At 40.7% G+C, this 13,255-nt stretch overlaps 1 protein-coding gene across 3 annotated transcripts in view; it reads left to right on the top strand.

Moving 5' to 3' along the window:
• The window catches only part of EPG5 (ectopic P-granules 5 autophagy tethering factor), a 71,073-nt gene that overhangs the window by 54,373 nt on the left and 3,445 nt on the right, over window positions 1-13,255 (top strand). For all 3 annotated transcript variants that reach the window (XM_069880361.1, XM_069880359.1, XM_069880362.1), the window contains 12 exons: window positions 164-377; window positions 1,113-1,273; window positions 1,390-1,597; window positions 2,270-2,345; window positions 3,253-3,356; window positions 4,337-4,512; window positions 5,324-5,509; window positions 6,602-6,811; window positions 6,948-7,092; window positions 9,325-9,567; window positions 10,415-10,634; window positions 12,145-12,360. In XM_069880361.1, coding sequence (XP_069736462.1) covers window positions 164-377; window positions 1,113-1,273; window positions 1,390-1,597; window positions 2,270-2,345; window positions 3,253-3,356; window positions 4,337-4,512; window positions 5,324-5,509; window positions 6,602-6,811; window positions 6,948-7,092; window positions 9,325-9,567; window positions 10,415-10,634; window positions 12,145-12,360 — 2,159 coding nt within the window. The remainder of the gene's footprint in view (window positions 1-163; window positions 378-1,112; window positions 1,274-1,389; window positions 1,598-2,269; window positions 2,346-3,252; window positions 3,357-4,336; window positions 4,513-5,323; window positions 5,510-6,601; window positions 6,812-6,947; window positions 7,093-9,324; window positions 9,568-10,414; window positions 10,635-12,144; window positions 12,361-13,255) is intronic.

Here is a 13,255-nt window from a genome sequence, read left to right as displayed (position 1 = left end):
CTGTGCAAGGACAGGAGTTGGACTTGATCCTTGTGGGCCCTGTCCCCAGCACATTCTATGATTTCCCCTCTCTTCCCTTCCCCCGGCAATTTCTCCGCTTCTTCTAGAAGGGTTGTGGCTGTTAAAACTTCTGCTTACAAATGCTCCCTGTTCTCTGTTCTAGTTTGACCTTACACAGTGGTTAAGCGTTGCTAAACCACCTCTATCTGAACGTACCAAACTTCTGGAGTCTATTCACTTGGCTCTCAACGCATGTGGCCTTGAGCCTGAAGAAGATATTTTGATGCCATTCAGTATCTTCTGTAAGCATTGGACTAACCTTCTCCAGTATCAGTTTCCTGATCACTACAGTGATTTCCTAAGACTGTTTGTGCAAAGTGAGTATCTGAATCGATGCATCTTAAGCCTCTGGCTTAAAGATTTGAACTACATGTGGTATAGTCACATAACAACAAATACAGAATTATTTAAAACTTGAATGTTTCCCTGTGCGCGTTTACATGTGTGCTATGTGATATATTTTTATTAGATGTACTTTATCTTTACCAGAAAGAAACTGTTCTGTAGATCAAGGCACACATCAGTGGCAACAGGTTTTCAGCCCATATTGCAGGAGAAGAGCAGAGGAGAGGTTTCTATTAATGTAAAGAGCGACTAATTGATGATAATGCCACTGTCTATAATGTTGCATCCTTGTTCTTGAGCACCCCTCATTGTCAAACTGAGATCTAAAATTATGGAGACCTGAGACTGATACTGAAATCTGCTGAAAATGTCCTGGTTGACATTAAATGCCACCTATAATCTGCTGTGCCTCTAAGATGAGGAAAAAAAGTACTTCCTTTCTGTCAAATCATACCTGCTGAAGCAGGAACTGTGTCTCATAGTAGCTAGGGTGTACCAAGTGCTTGGGGAGGTCTCTGAGAGAGCATGTAGATGTCAAAAAGGCAGTGTTAAACTACTTTATGTTTGGAAATTAGAGGGACTTGTAGACTCAAACTTCATCTAATTTTTTTATGTAGTAGGGAGCTCCAGTATCAACCTTTTGTGACTGAGAGGGAGATTAACATCCTTCTGGTTTTCACAAGTCCATTCCTTTCTCTTCTTCTAAGGCTCTTCAGAGCAGCTGCTCAGCCCTGACTGTTGGAAGGCATCACTGAAGGCTTTGGGGTGTGATTCATCGGTGACTGAACAGACAAGCATCAAGAAAAGTGATTCTACTGAAAGTCCCGTACTGCAGGATGCTGCAAAAGTTCTCCTCTCTGCAGAGCAGGTGGTTGCCTCTCTGGTTGATTTATTGTTTTGTAAATGAAGCAAATGCCCACCAGGACCAGGAGCATGGCTGTGCAGCCATTCTGTAGCTGATTAATAGTTTCCTTCTTCTCACAGGTTAGAGAGACAGTAGAATGGCTTTCCACATCTTTCTGCAAACTCCGTCTGGCTTCCATGGACTTCAGGACTTTTGGCCTGTTTTCAAAATGGAGTCCTTACATGACTGAAGTGAATAAATTTCTAGAGTATCTAATTAAACGACTTATTGACTCCGAAGCTGCCAATTTAGCCCAGGAGCCTGTTGGCAGTAACAGAATTCTAGCAGGTAATGTGTATTAAAAGCAAGTTACTCAAGAATAGGCACTCAGTTTCTCTAATGTCCTTTGGTAAAGACCGTTAACATATACAGTAGAATCCTCTTGCTCTGTGTTTGTACGGTGATGAGAACATTAAAATACAGATGGGGTATAGTGATGCTGCTTAGCAGTTATGTGGAACCTCATGCTTTATTTTATGCTTGTTGGAGGAAGCTTGTTCACATTTGAACTTGCTTCACAATTATTTTATGAGGAGATAATGCATTCTTCAAAAAAAACCCCAAATGATCTTTAGCTCTGAGCAGACATTTGGGAATGAGGAGCTACTGAATTTCATCATGATGTGATTTTGATTTGGAGAAAATCACCAAAACATGTTTTATTTAGCATATGGCAGCTTTAAAATGTGAATCATTGTTACCTTCACAATCTCTGATGTGTTAACGTGGTATTAAGATGTAAGCAATGCAAAAATGCTTGTGATTATAGTTAAAACAATCATATTGTTAACCAGAGTTACTAATAAGCATGTTGTATTTTAAATTTCTGTTTGACCAAGAAGAACTGATGTTATATTGAGAAAGGCAAAGGACACTTGATACAAACTTGGAAAACTGTAATGTGTTCACTGTTGCTAATTTCAGGGGAGGAAAAAGCAACTTTTGTGTTTTATTTTCTAGCATTGCAATCCTTGTATTCAGTCATTGCTGGACTCTTCAAACCATGGATACTGGTCTTGGATAAGGAAGATGCAAGGTATACACTGCATTTAAAAATTAAATGAATTTTTGCGAAAGTGTGGACTTTAATGCTATTACAATGGCTTTCACTGTTACCTTATTTTTTTTTTTTCCTAATTCATGACTGTATTGTGATTTTCCATTAAATAGCTGCGACTTATGTCCTATCCTTAACAATTGTGGAACTAATTCATGAGTTCCTTAAGTAAAATTTCCCAAGACTTGGATTGAGTAATTATTTTAGGTAGAAAAGATATAATCAAGCTCTGCTCAGGAAGCAGAGATGAGAAAAATACAGATTTCACTTAGTTCTGGAAACACTCTGATGTAAATTTTAGATCCTTTTTTCTGCTTCTGTAGTACTGATAAATCCTTAATTTAAAACAAAACACAAAGGCAGAACAAATACAACCCCAAATGCCAGTCGTGTGTTCTAAAACCTTTGACCAAATCAGTTTTATGATGATCTACTGTCTTGTGAACCTCTGTCTTCACACAGTTATTTGTATTATTATACACTTAAATTTGACTTTCTCCGAACTGTTTTGAGCTGTGAGCGCATCTCCAACAGTTAATTAGGAGGTTGACTGCAGGTGATCTGTGTTGTCATTCAGAAATTCACATGTTTTGGTATTTGATTCAGTTGTGAAATATCAAACAAGTAATGTCTGCTTACTCAATGGTATTGTGGATCTTCAGTGTGACAGTAAAATATGTACCTCTTCTAAGGAAGAAACAAACAGTCCTAAAGAGCTGAGTTTGAATGTAAAGACTGCTGATACTAAGTGTTATCGATTTACTGTGCACTACATGCTGTATTGACTCACTGTGCTTTTGAATATTTAAATTGTTTTAAGTTTTTATCATCTGTTTGTGATCTGGTAACCCAGCACTGATACTTGTATTACTTCACTTCTTTTAAGTAACCAGCCCTGCTATCCTTGGTTAGAGAGTGACACCCCGGTAGCGTCCACCGTGGTCTGTTTGTTTACAGATTGCATCAGGCTTTTGCACGAGAGCTTCAAAGGTGGGTGAATCGTGGAATCATGAAATGGTTTGGGTTGGAAAGGGCCTTAAATATCATCCAGGGTAGGGACACCTTCAGTTGTCTGCGCTGTATTAATGTGCTCACTCTACCTGTTCTATCAGACCCAAAAATGTTTCTCATTGATGTGTGGGATGAGAGGAGGTTTTATCATGAACTTTTAGCCAAGGCAATCACTGCAGTAGTACCAGGGTCATTTCTTTATTTCATCCTTAACAGACAGCGTTTATTCTCGGCAAGGATAAATAACATGATTGTTAAATGCCTATCTGTCAGATAACAAAGTTAATGTGAAGGAAACCAAATAAAATGAGCTGTCATGAGAACTGCGTGTCTTCTTTCTGGATCTCTGTGTTGTCCCTCTACAATGGATGCGGTATCGTGCCATGATAGCCAATACATTTATTTCAACAGCTGGTCTTTGGGAGTAATTTAATCTCTAGGACTGTTCATTTTGAGCTGCTGTTTAGAATTGCTGATCGTGCCTAATGTGTAGTTAGACAAGAGGAATGGCAAAAAATTATTTTCACAAGTACCTCTTAACAACCTTTAGGGATCAGTGAGGTTCAAACTTATCTTGTATAAATAAGTAAATGAATAAAAATAACATATAATTGTGTGTTTTATAAGATTTCATCTTAAAACAGAAACAAACCAAAAAACCCTACATAAAAGCAGTGACGTTCTCCATGGAAGGAGTATTTTATAACTACAGATTATTGTCCAGCAACTCTTCAAAAGGTGGAGGAAGGGTATAACGTTTTAAGCTTCTCCACTTGTTTATTTGGAGAAAAAAAAATCTAAAAGTTTTAATATATGCTTTTAAAATTTTCTTTGATGAATGTATTTTGGTGTAATTTACTTTTAGGGTTTTCCTTCTTCAAAACTGGATTTTCTTCTGTAATTGAGCTTTTCCCTGAATTTTTTTCTGTTGTTAATTCAACTGTTTCCTTTGACTCCAGATAAGCTGTTGCCAAGCCACCATGGGGCGCTGTGGTTGCATCTAATGCATTACTGTGAATGTTGCACAGCCCCCAAAATGCCGGAGTTTATTCTCTATACTTTCCATACTGAATTCAGAAAGCTCCCGTGGAAGGAAATGCATCCAGACCAGATGCTTATGGAAGAGTTCTTTAAAGTGAGTAGATGGCATCCCTTGTATTATGTTCGTAATGAGTGTTGCCTTTGAAAATAGCTTGAGGGCTGAAGATGGTTCTTTTAGCGAGCAATCTTGTAAAGTTTGGTGTAGGATTCCCAGCTGCCTATTCTGTGATTGATTTTTGTGGACTGCTGTTGAGCCTTAAACAGATTGTATGGACTTGTAAAGCTGGCAGTCTCTGTAATCTGTCATTGCTGTATCTGAATGCCTATTCAGCATCACAGAATGGTTCGGGTTGGAGGGCACCTTTAAAGGTCCCATCCAGTCCAATCCCTCTGCAGTGAGCAGGGACAGGTTGCTCGGAGCAGTGTCCAGCCTGACATATTTAGTATGAATTTTGTGTTAACGTATCTTACTGTTGTCATGTTGTTTTCATTTGCAAGTCATGTGAGACAATGTAAAGCTGTAGGTCGGTGTGGAAATGCTCTGGGATTTACTGCTTTTCTGTTTGGGACGGCTTCTTCATGCAGTTCTAAATAGGCTCAAAGTTTCTTATTTTGTCTTAGAGTGAAGAGAAGTAGTTGCATTAATGCAATTTATAATAAATTATTTCCTTCTGACTTGCAATAGCTTAGTATTCTGTACTTGTTTGAGAGGCTTAGGAGCTTGTATATGCAACTCTTCTAGTGGGGATCAGTATGATGGAGAAACAGTGTCTGTCTACTCCTCTGCCAGACTAAAATACTAGCTGTGAATTTATTGTTGATTAAGGAATGGAGAAGCATGCACGTGTTGATATTTTGCACCGTTTTAAAGGCCTGCCTTTTTTTTCCCCCTTTCTCCTTTCTAGATTGAAAGAGGCAGCCCCAAGAGTTGTTTCTTGTTCTTGGGGTATGTTTTATGTGAAATAAACTGGGTCAGTGTACTTTCTGATGCCTGGAATCCCAGCCCTCATCCTCAGACTCACAACATGATTGTCTGTTTGCTGTATATGATGGTCCTGTTGGCAAAGGAAGAACAACTTATTGGCAAAGAGGTAATTTTTGAAAAGGTCCATAACTGTCTGCCTTAGAAGAGTAATCCTTTGCTAGTAAGGGCATGGGCTCTGATAACCTTCTGACTTTCAGAACGATCATCATCAAGGTAAAATACTCAAAATAGTGTTCCAGAGGTGGCCAAGGCTAAATCCTTACAAGAGACATTTTGTATGACTTCTGGGAGTAAAGAAGAGCTGCTCTTCATTTTAAGAAGCTTCTGTAGGTGCTGTGATTCAGTAGCGTTGTGAAGAGTAGGCAGGTAATACAGGGAGTTCCCTGGAGGTAGAAAATTGACTGAGAGTGCAGGACTAGCATAAGGTTCAACAAGGCAAAATGCCAGTTGGGGCACGACAACCCTGAGCTGCTACAGACTAGGAGAAGATTGGCTGGAAAGCTGCCTGGAGGAGAAGGACCTGGGGGTGTTGGTTGACAGCGACTGAACATGAGCCAGCAGTGGCCCAGGTGGCCAAGAAGGCCAATGGAACTTTGGCTTGGATCAGAAACGGTGTGGCCAGCAGGGCCAGGGAGGTTCTTCTCCCTCTGTACTCAGCACTGATGAGACCGCTCCTCGAATTCTGGGCCCCTCACCACAAGAAGGATGTTGAGGCTCTGGAGTGAGTCCAGAGAAGAGCAACAAAACTGGTGAAGGGGCTGGAGAACAGGCCTTATGAGGAACGACTGAGAGAGCTGGGGGTGTTTAGGCTGGAGAAGAGGAGGCTGAGGGGAGACCTCATTGCTCTCTACAACTACCTGAAAGGAGGTTGTAGAGATGAGGTTGCTGGCCTCTTTTCCCAGGTGACAGGGGTCGTGTCTCTCATGTCTCTCACTGACTTTTGTGCTTGATTAGAGCTGCACCAGCAGTCTGAGTATTGTTAGGTGAATGCAAGAGGTGACATATGTGTGTTAGCTTGCTGCTTGAATAAGGAGTTGCTTTTCAGCCAGGATCCCAGTGGTCATTTATTTCTGTGGGGTTTCTGCTCTGTCTCCTTCAAATTTTGGAGTCTGAGCTTGCTTCCATCATTGGGTACTGTGATTATTAATTTAAAACAGCATATAAGGTGGAATTTAGATTGACGTCTTTAAATCCACAGGAATCACCACTCATAAATCTTCTTGGACAGACCAGCTCTCTTCCTTGGCAGCTTGTGGGCATCTCGTCTTATCAGAGCATCATCAGCTACTGCAATAGTCACTACCCTCCCTCTGTTATCCTTGCTAAGGATGCTGCAGCTGAATTGATAGTGAAGCTTCTGAAGGTCTCAGCAGGCTTTGGTGCATCATCAGATAGCCACATCCACCTTGTAAGTTTGACTGGTTTTGCTGTCTCTCTTAGCTGTTCTGGTCTTTGCCATGTTCTCTGTTTTTTTATTGAGTGGGTTGTGGAAAGAGTTCTAGGGATGATTTGTTTTCTTAATTGATTTTAATTTTGATTAACAGGATGCAACCCTGAAGTGCCAAGCATACATTCGTCAGGTGGTTCAATTTCTCAGCACCTTAGAACAAAGTGGAAAGATTACACTTGCAGTTTTGGAACAAGAAATGGCCAAACTGCTAGATGACGTAGTCATCTTTAATCCTCCAGGTTTGTGTTAAAGAAGTGGCAAATAACTTTAAAGCTGTCAAGAGCCTTTGTTGCACCGCATGGGTTTTTGAACATGTGTGGCTATGTAATTACTTGGATTACTATAACTACAGTATGTAGTAGTAAAATACTGTATACATATAATGTCTCCCATATGAGCAGCAAGGCATGTTGCTTTGGTGAAGTATTAGCACAAAACCAGACTATGAACATTACCCTGTAGAGCTGGCAAGAGTGACAGAACCAACAGGAAAACCAGAGGTTGTGTTGTGAGTGAAACTGACTGATAGACAGGAACTTGAGGGATCCTTCTTTCTTATCAAGTATTTAAAATCGTATTTTATTTGGCATTTGAATCTTTTTTAAAAGGAAGGATGACACAAATACACTCTCTTGGTCCTCAGGGGTTGGGTTCTAGGAAAGGATTCTATAATAAACTGTTACGTAATTGGGTAAACTGGCTGTACTGAAGTAGGGGAACTGTATTGATGTACACTAGTAGCTTGGTGTCTCCACACCCACAGCAGTTACACTGATGTCAGTTTTAGTACTAACAGCACCCTTGGCTTTCTCTGTCAGGCTAAAACTTCAGGTGAAATCAGTCTTGTCATGGTGCTAAACTGAAATACTTGTCAGGAGTCATGTCTTCTCCTGTCCATGACCCACACAGGTGTGCTAGCCAGACTGAATGGAGAGTATCTGAAAATAAGAGAGTGACAACTGTCTCTTCGTACTTGTATTGCTGCTTGGGGAAGCTCTGTAGGACACATCCACAGTCACTAAAGCTCTCATAATTTGAAAAGAAGTGAAGGCTTGCCTGTTGCTGGAGACACACCTCACAGCCTAGAAATTCTGGAAGAGACAAGAACTCACATATAAGAGGAAAAGCTTTCATGCACTTCTTTGCGCTTTTCTATGGGTTGCTCAACCAGGCTGAGGAGTGCAGGAGGATCACTGTTGTGGAGTGTGAGGGAAGTGGTGGTATCAGATTTAGCTTCCCTATGAAGTTTGGAGGTGGCTGGCAGAGTTTTTTGGAAGAGCCTCCAGGGCAGCACCTTCTGTTGACAACAGCTGGAGAGGAGAAGGCTGAAATTCTGGCAGGGGAGCTGTGTCAAGGCTTGTCCCAGGGGATCTGGTCGTGTCTGGTGTCTGTTGGTGCCTCTTGGTGATCTGTAGCCTGTGAAGTGGGACATGGCTGCAAAGCCAGTTGTGACCTTAAGCAAGGCAGTTAGCCTCCTGGCATTGTCTTTCTTAGTCTTTCTGGAGAGATGTGCCATGATGGATGGCTTTTGGGGCTTGTTTGTTTCTTTTCTTAGTAGGTAGATAAAGGCAGAACAGCTTAGTTTGGAAGGGACTTCTGGAGATGTTAGTCCAACCTCGTCCTCCAACCAGGGCTGGCTTCAAACTTAAATCAGGTCGTTCAGGGCCTTGTCCAGTGAGCTTGCAAGTATCTGCAAGCATGGAGATCACAGCTTCTTTGGGCAATGTTTTTCCAATGTTGAATTGCTCTTTGTGCCCACCTTTTCTTCATAAACAATTGAAATTTCTCCTTCTACAATGCCTGATGTTGCTTGGAGATTTTCTTTTATAACAATGGTGGCTTTTTTTTTCATGAGTATATGGAAAGCTCTACTCTGTAATTAGACATTAAGAGACAAGTGCAGGAAATCTTTGTGTTTCAAGGGTGCTGAAACAGAGGATACTAGCCTATGATAACATGTTCAGGTAATGCAAAGAGGTGGTTTAAAATAATACTCTGGGGCTGAAAAACTGTTACTAGCAGGAAATCTTAAATCCAAAAATGCATGGGGGGATTGCAACATTTCAGGGCTCATCTTGGTGATATTTCAAATTAAATAATCTGAAATCTTGGCTGTTTCACTCTAAGCTGTGCTTTAAACTATGTTTTAATACCTAAGCTTTCCTGGGGACTGTAAAGGTGCTTTATCATTCAATTTAGTTGCACTGTAGTCATAGAAAAGACCCCAAGTGAAAGATGAGCTCCAGTGTACTCTGCTGCTCAGTCTTATCAGTTGCCTCTGTGTTTAACGAATGGTGAACTGTCTCATCAAGGGAAGAAACTGCAAGGAGCAAGTGTCTTATTGCAGTTTTGTAAGTAGAGGCAAGGAATTGAGCTGTAGTGAGCAAGAGGCTTTCCCCAGTATCAGTGAAGTTGAATTTGGGTTCTAGTGTCTATTTACTGAGAATAGGTCTCTTTTTTCTTACTTTCAGATATGGATCTGCACACGCGTCATGTGGCCCTCAGCAGTCTCTTTACAGAAACGCTGATGATGATGAACAATTCCAGTGTTACAACGGCTGAGTTGCTACGGGGGAGCTTACGGAAGTGGATCGATAGCAAAGTGCATGGGTTGCTAGCAATGCCACTTCTCACCGCGGCGTGTCAGAGCCTGGCCTCTGTGCGACACATGGCAGAGACGACAGAAGCCTGTATCGCTGCTTACTTCAATCAAGGTAGGGCCCTGTCTTCTGCTGCTGCTGGTCTCATAAACATTGATCAGTCTCTGGATGCCTGTTAAATACAAATCCTCTGGAATCCTTACAGCTTGATGCTGCTCAGTCCTGGAGCTGGGTTTTAATCTAGTTTCTGGAATCAGAGCTCCTTCCTTTATCTGGTGGCTCCTGGCTGTCACACATGTATGTGCTGTATTACTTGGATGAACAAAAGTTAGGCTATTGTGGTTTGGGATTTTCAACAGCTTTAACTGTGTATTTTATTAAGAAATGTATTTGTCTCTATGAAGACTGACTGACATTATGTAACGGATGCCATTTTTCTAACTAAAAAGGAGCACCTCTTCAAAACAATCTTCCCAAGAGAACAAACCAGATATTTTATGTCCCCTCCCATAGCGTTCTGTAGGGTAATTTAAAAGAGAAAAACCCAAACAACCTACTAATTTGTAAAATTACGAAATCCTGTTTTGTGGATATTTTCTTGGGGTGGAGGTTTCTTTTTATGTAATCCTTGTGGAACTATGTATTGATTCTTTTTCCACTTTCTATGTGATCAGATTTCAGTACACCATTAGGAAATAATTCCATACTAGAATCTTTGAATTTAATTCTGACTCAACACTGTGAAAATCTCTCACCTTGACTGTTAGGAGGTGCCCTATGATAGTGGATTTTTATTTTTCACTTCATCAGAATTGTGTGACACAGTGATCACCTGGAAAACAGCTAAACCAGACCAAATTCTGTAATTTGAAGGAATACAGTGAAGTAGTTCTGGTAATTAGGTTTTACTAAGTGGTGTTTCCTCACGCACTTTGTTCTGCCCCTTTTGTTTTCTTTATAGATTGTCTTCACCACCAGGAATTAGGCTGGGGCCCTATACTCGCCTCCCTCCAAGTTCCTGAGCTCACCATGGAGGAATTCCTGCAGGAGTGTCTGTCTTTGGGAAGCTACTTGACCCTGTATGTTTACCTGCTGCAGTGCCTGAACACTGATCAGACTCTTGCCAATGAAATGAAAATCCTGCTAACCATCAGCAAATGGCTGGAGCAAGTTTACCCAAGGTATGAAACTCTGAATACACATTGGCTTTTAAATAAGGATGTGGTTGTGTAGCTGGTCTAATTAAATGGACCAGGTTAATTAGATTAGTTTTGCCAGACTGCTGGATGAAATAGCCACACCTTCTCTATCTACTCCTACAAAGTTTGCCCAACCCCAGTGCCAGCATCAATAGCAGTTATGGTTAAGCACAAAAGGGACTTTAATTTACTTGAATGCTTCTGGTACAGTTTTGATCAGCTTTAAGTCAGAGTCTCTTCATTTCCATGGCAGCCTGGATTTGTGCTCAGTTAAAATTATTTTAAGCAAACCCTAACTCACTGTAGGTTCCACTTTTCAGGATGTCCACTAGGTGGGATGAGTTATGTGCTAAATATTCAATTTGACACTCTGAGAGGCCTGGTGTTCAGAGCTGAGGATGCTTCAGCAGCTCTGAGCCAAGTATGAACCCAGTGGACCAGGTGGAGTCCCCAGAATTAGGGGCTTGCATCGCTGTAAAACAACTAACTAGATAACAGTGTTGTGGGATGAAAGGATGGATAGCTTTGGGATTAACATGGTAAGACATGTTACATGCATAAAGTATGTAACAACTGTATTTACCATTGATGCTGAAATTGCCAGAGTTTAGCCAACTTGGTAAATATTTTCTGTATTAATGTTGATAATGTTCCTGGTTGCTGTGAAAGACCGTTTTGGGAAAATGCATGGTCCCACTGTCCCTTGAAGTTCAAAGAACACTTTCACTGTTGTAGGTGCTATAGTAATTCGATTACCAAAGTGTGAAGGAGGCAGCAAAACCACCATACACAGTGAATTAAACCTTGCTCTGAACATCAAAGCTGAGGGTGCCCAGGATGGGAAATGACTGGGCGGAGTGATGTGAGGATAGTCTGATGCAGGAAACTCGTGCTGATGCTTTTTGTGGAAAATCTGAGCTTGTTAGCTTAAACTGTGAACCGTTTGGGGAAAGATTAAAAATATCATAGGGGGAACTTCGCTTTGTGCATTGCTCAACAAAAAACTTCAATGTTTCCTTTTCTAGGAGATCATATTAAAAGCCTAAATTGTTGTAGAAACAACAGCTAGTGCTTCCTGAAGTGTTTTATTGCTAAGTGAAGGAGGAGAAAAAGAGTGGAGATACAGCTTCATCCTTTTATATCAAGTCTTATACAAGTTTAAATCCACTTACGGCTGCAATATCATTTGTTCTCAGTTGTAAAGCTTGAAAGGAAACATTGTTCTATGTCCTCTTATGGGGTCTTAAGACCTGATGTCTGCAACAAATCCATAACAATAGCAGTTCCGGCAGTGTAGTGACTGGTGGGGTAGTATAGTTGTGCTATCCTTGTAGAGTAAGATTAGTGTATAGTCTTGCATAGTAAGGTTAATTTACTGTCTAAATTCTTCATGAGCATAAATGGGAGGGATACAAACTTCTTGACCTATGCATCTCTCTGTTGGTATTTTTTTAATTTATATTTTGTTTTATTCTTTATATCTTACCTAAAGCTCAGCAAAGGAAGAGGCAAAGCTGTTTCTTTGGTGGCATAAAGCCATGCAGTTATCCTTGATTCAGATGGAGCAAGATGATGCCATTCTGATTGAATCTGTCATTCGAACACTGTTGTCAATCCAGAGCAGGCAGAGTCAGCTGGCTGAGGAGAGGCTGACTTCTGGAATACTTGGTGCAATTGGGCTAGGCAGGAGGTCTCCGTTGTCACCCAGGTAAGTGTTGAAGGTGCAGTGAATTAATTGATTCAAGTCATCATGTTAAAAAAACTCCAGCCTGAATCCATCCAGACTGCGCAGTGTCCTGTATCCAGGATCTTCTGAATCCATGTTATCTCCACATCTATGAAGTCTGGCCCCATCACAGAAGAATGTAACAAGTGTTTCAGTTGGGATAAGAAATTAATATGAATGTCTGCAAAGTTAGTGGAGGAAAAAGAAAGAAAATGCAGTGGTGATTTTGACTTAATGTCCGTGTCCAGCAGAATTTTTAGGGAGACTGTTTGTTAGAAGAAAATACTTTCACCTGGTCTGTACAAGACCATTCCAGTTGACATCAGAAAGATTTTGCACGGTCACATGTGCTGCCTTTTCCGTCTTAACCTTGAGTCACTGGAAATTTTAAAAGAAGCTCAAAGAAGTATGTGCTTGCTTGTTACTCACTTTATTTTCTAAAGGAAAGCACCAAGGTCGGTTGTTAAGTATTAAAATAAAGTTCACCATGGAATGAATGCCAAGGGAAAATAGCTAGATGTTTGTGGAACACCAATTCAACACAGTAACCTAAACATAGCTTTGTTTTTATAAAGAACTTCTGGGATTCAGACCTGTTGAAATTGCTTTGAAATCTTTAGCCTTGTTCAACTCATCCTTTGATTTGGATGATAAGAGTGTTTTGAAGGCTGTGAAAAGAAGTACCATTCACATGTGACTTCAGTGCTCCAGCTAAGCCTGGAACACGTGTAACATTTTGTATGTATGTTATTACATTATCCTCAAGTATGTATGATATAGTATAAGTAGGTTTTTTTCTATTGTGTTGAAAAAGGTCCTCTAAAGTCTTCACTGTGTTCGTGATACAAGAGAGATCTCACTTGTTTAGAACTTCCAG

This window comes from Phaenicophaeus curvirostris, chromosome Z, assembly GCF_032191515.1.
Source record: "Phaenicophaeus curvirostris isolate KB17595 chromosome Z, BPBGC_Pcur_1.0, whole genome shotgun sequence".
NCBI classification, from domain to species: domain Eukaryota; kingdom Metazoa; phylum Chordata; class Aves; order Cuculiformes; family Cuculidae; genus Phaenicophaeus; species Phaenicophaeus curvirostris.
Note: the sequence above shows the minus strand (reverse complement) of the source record. Positions and strands in the feature narration are given on the sequence as shown.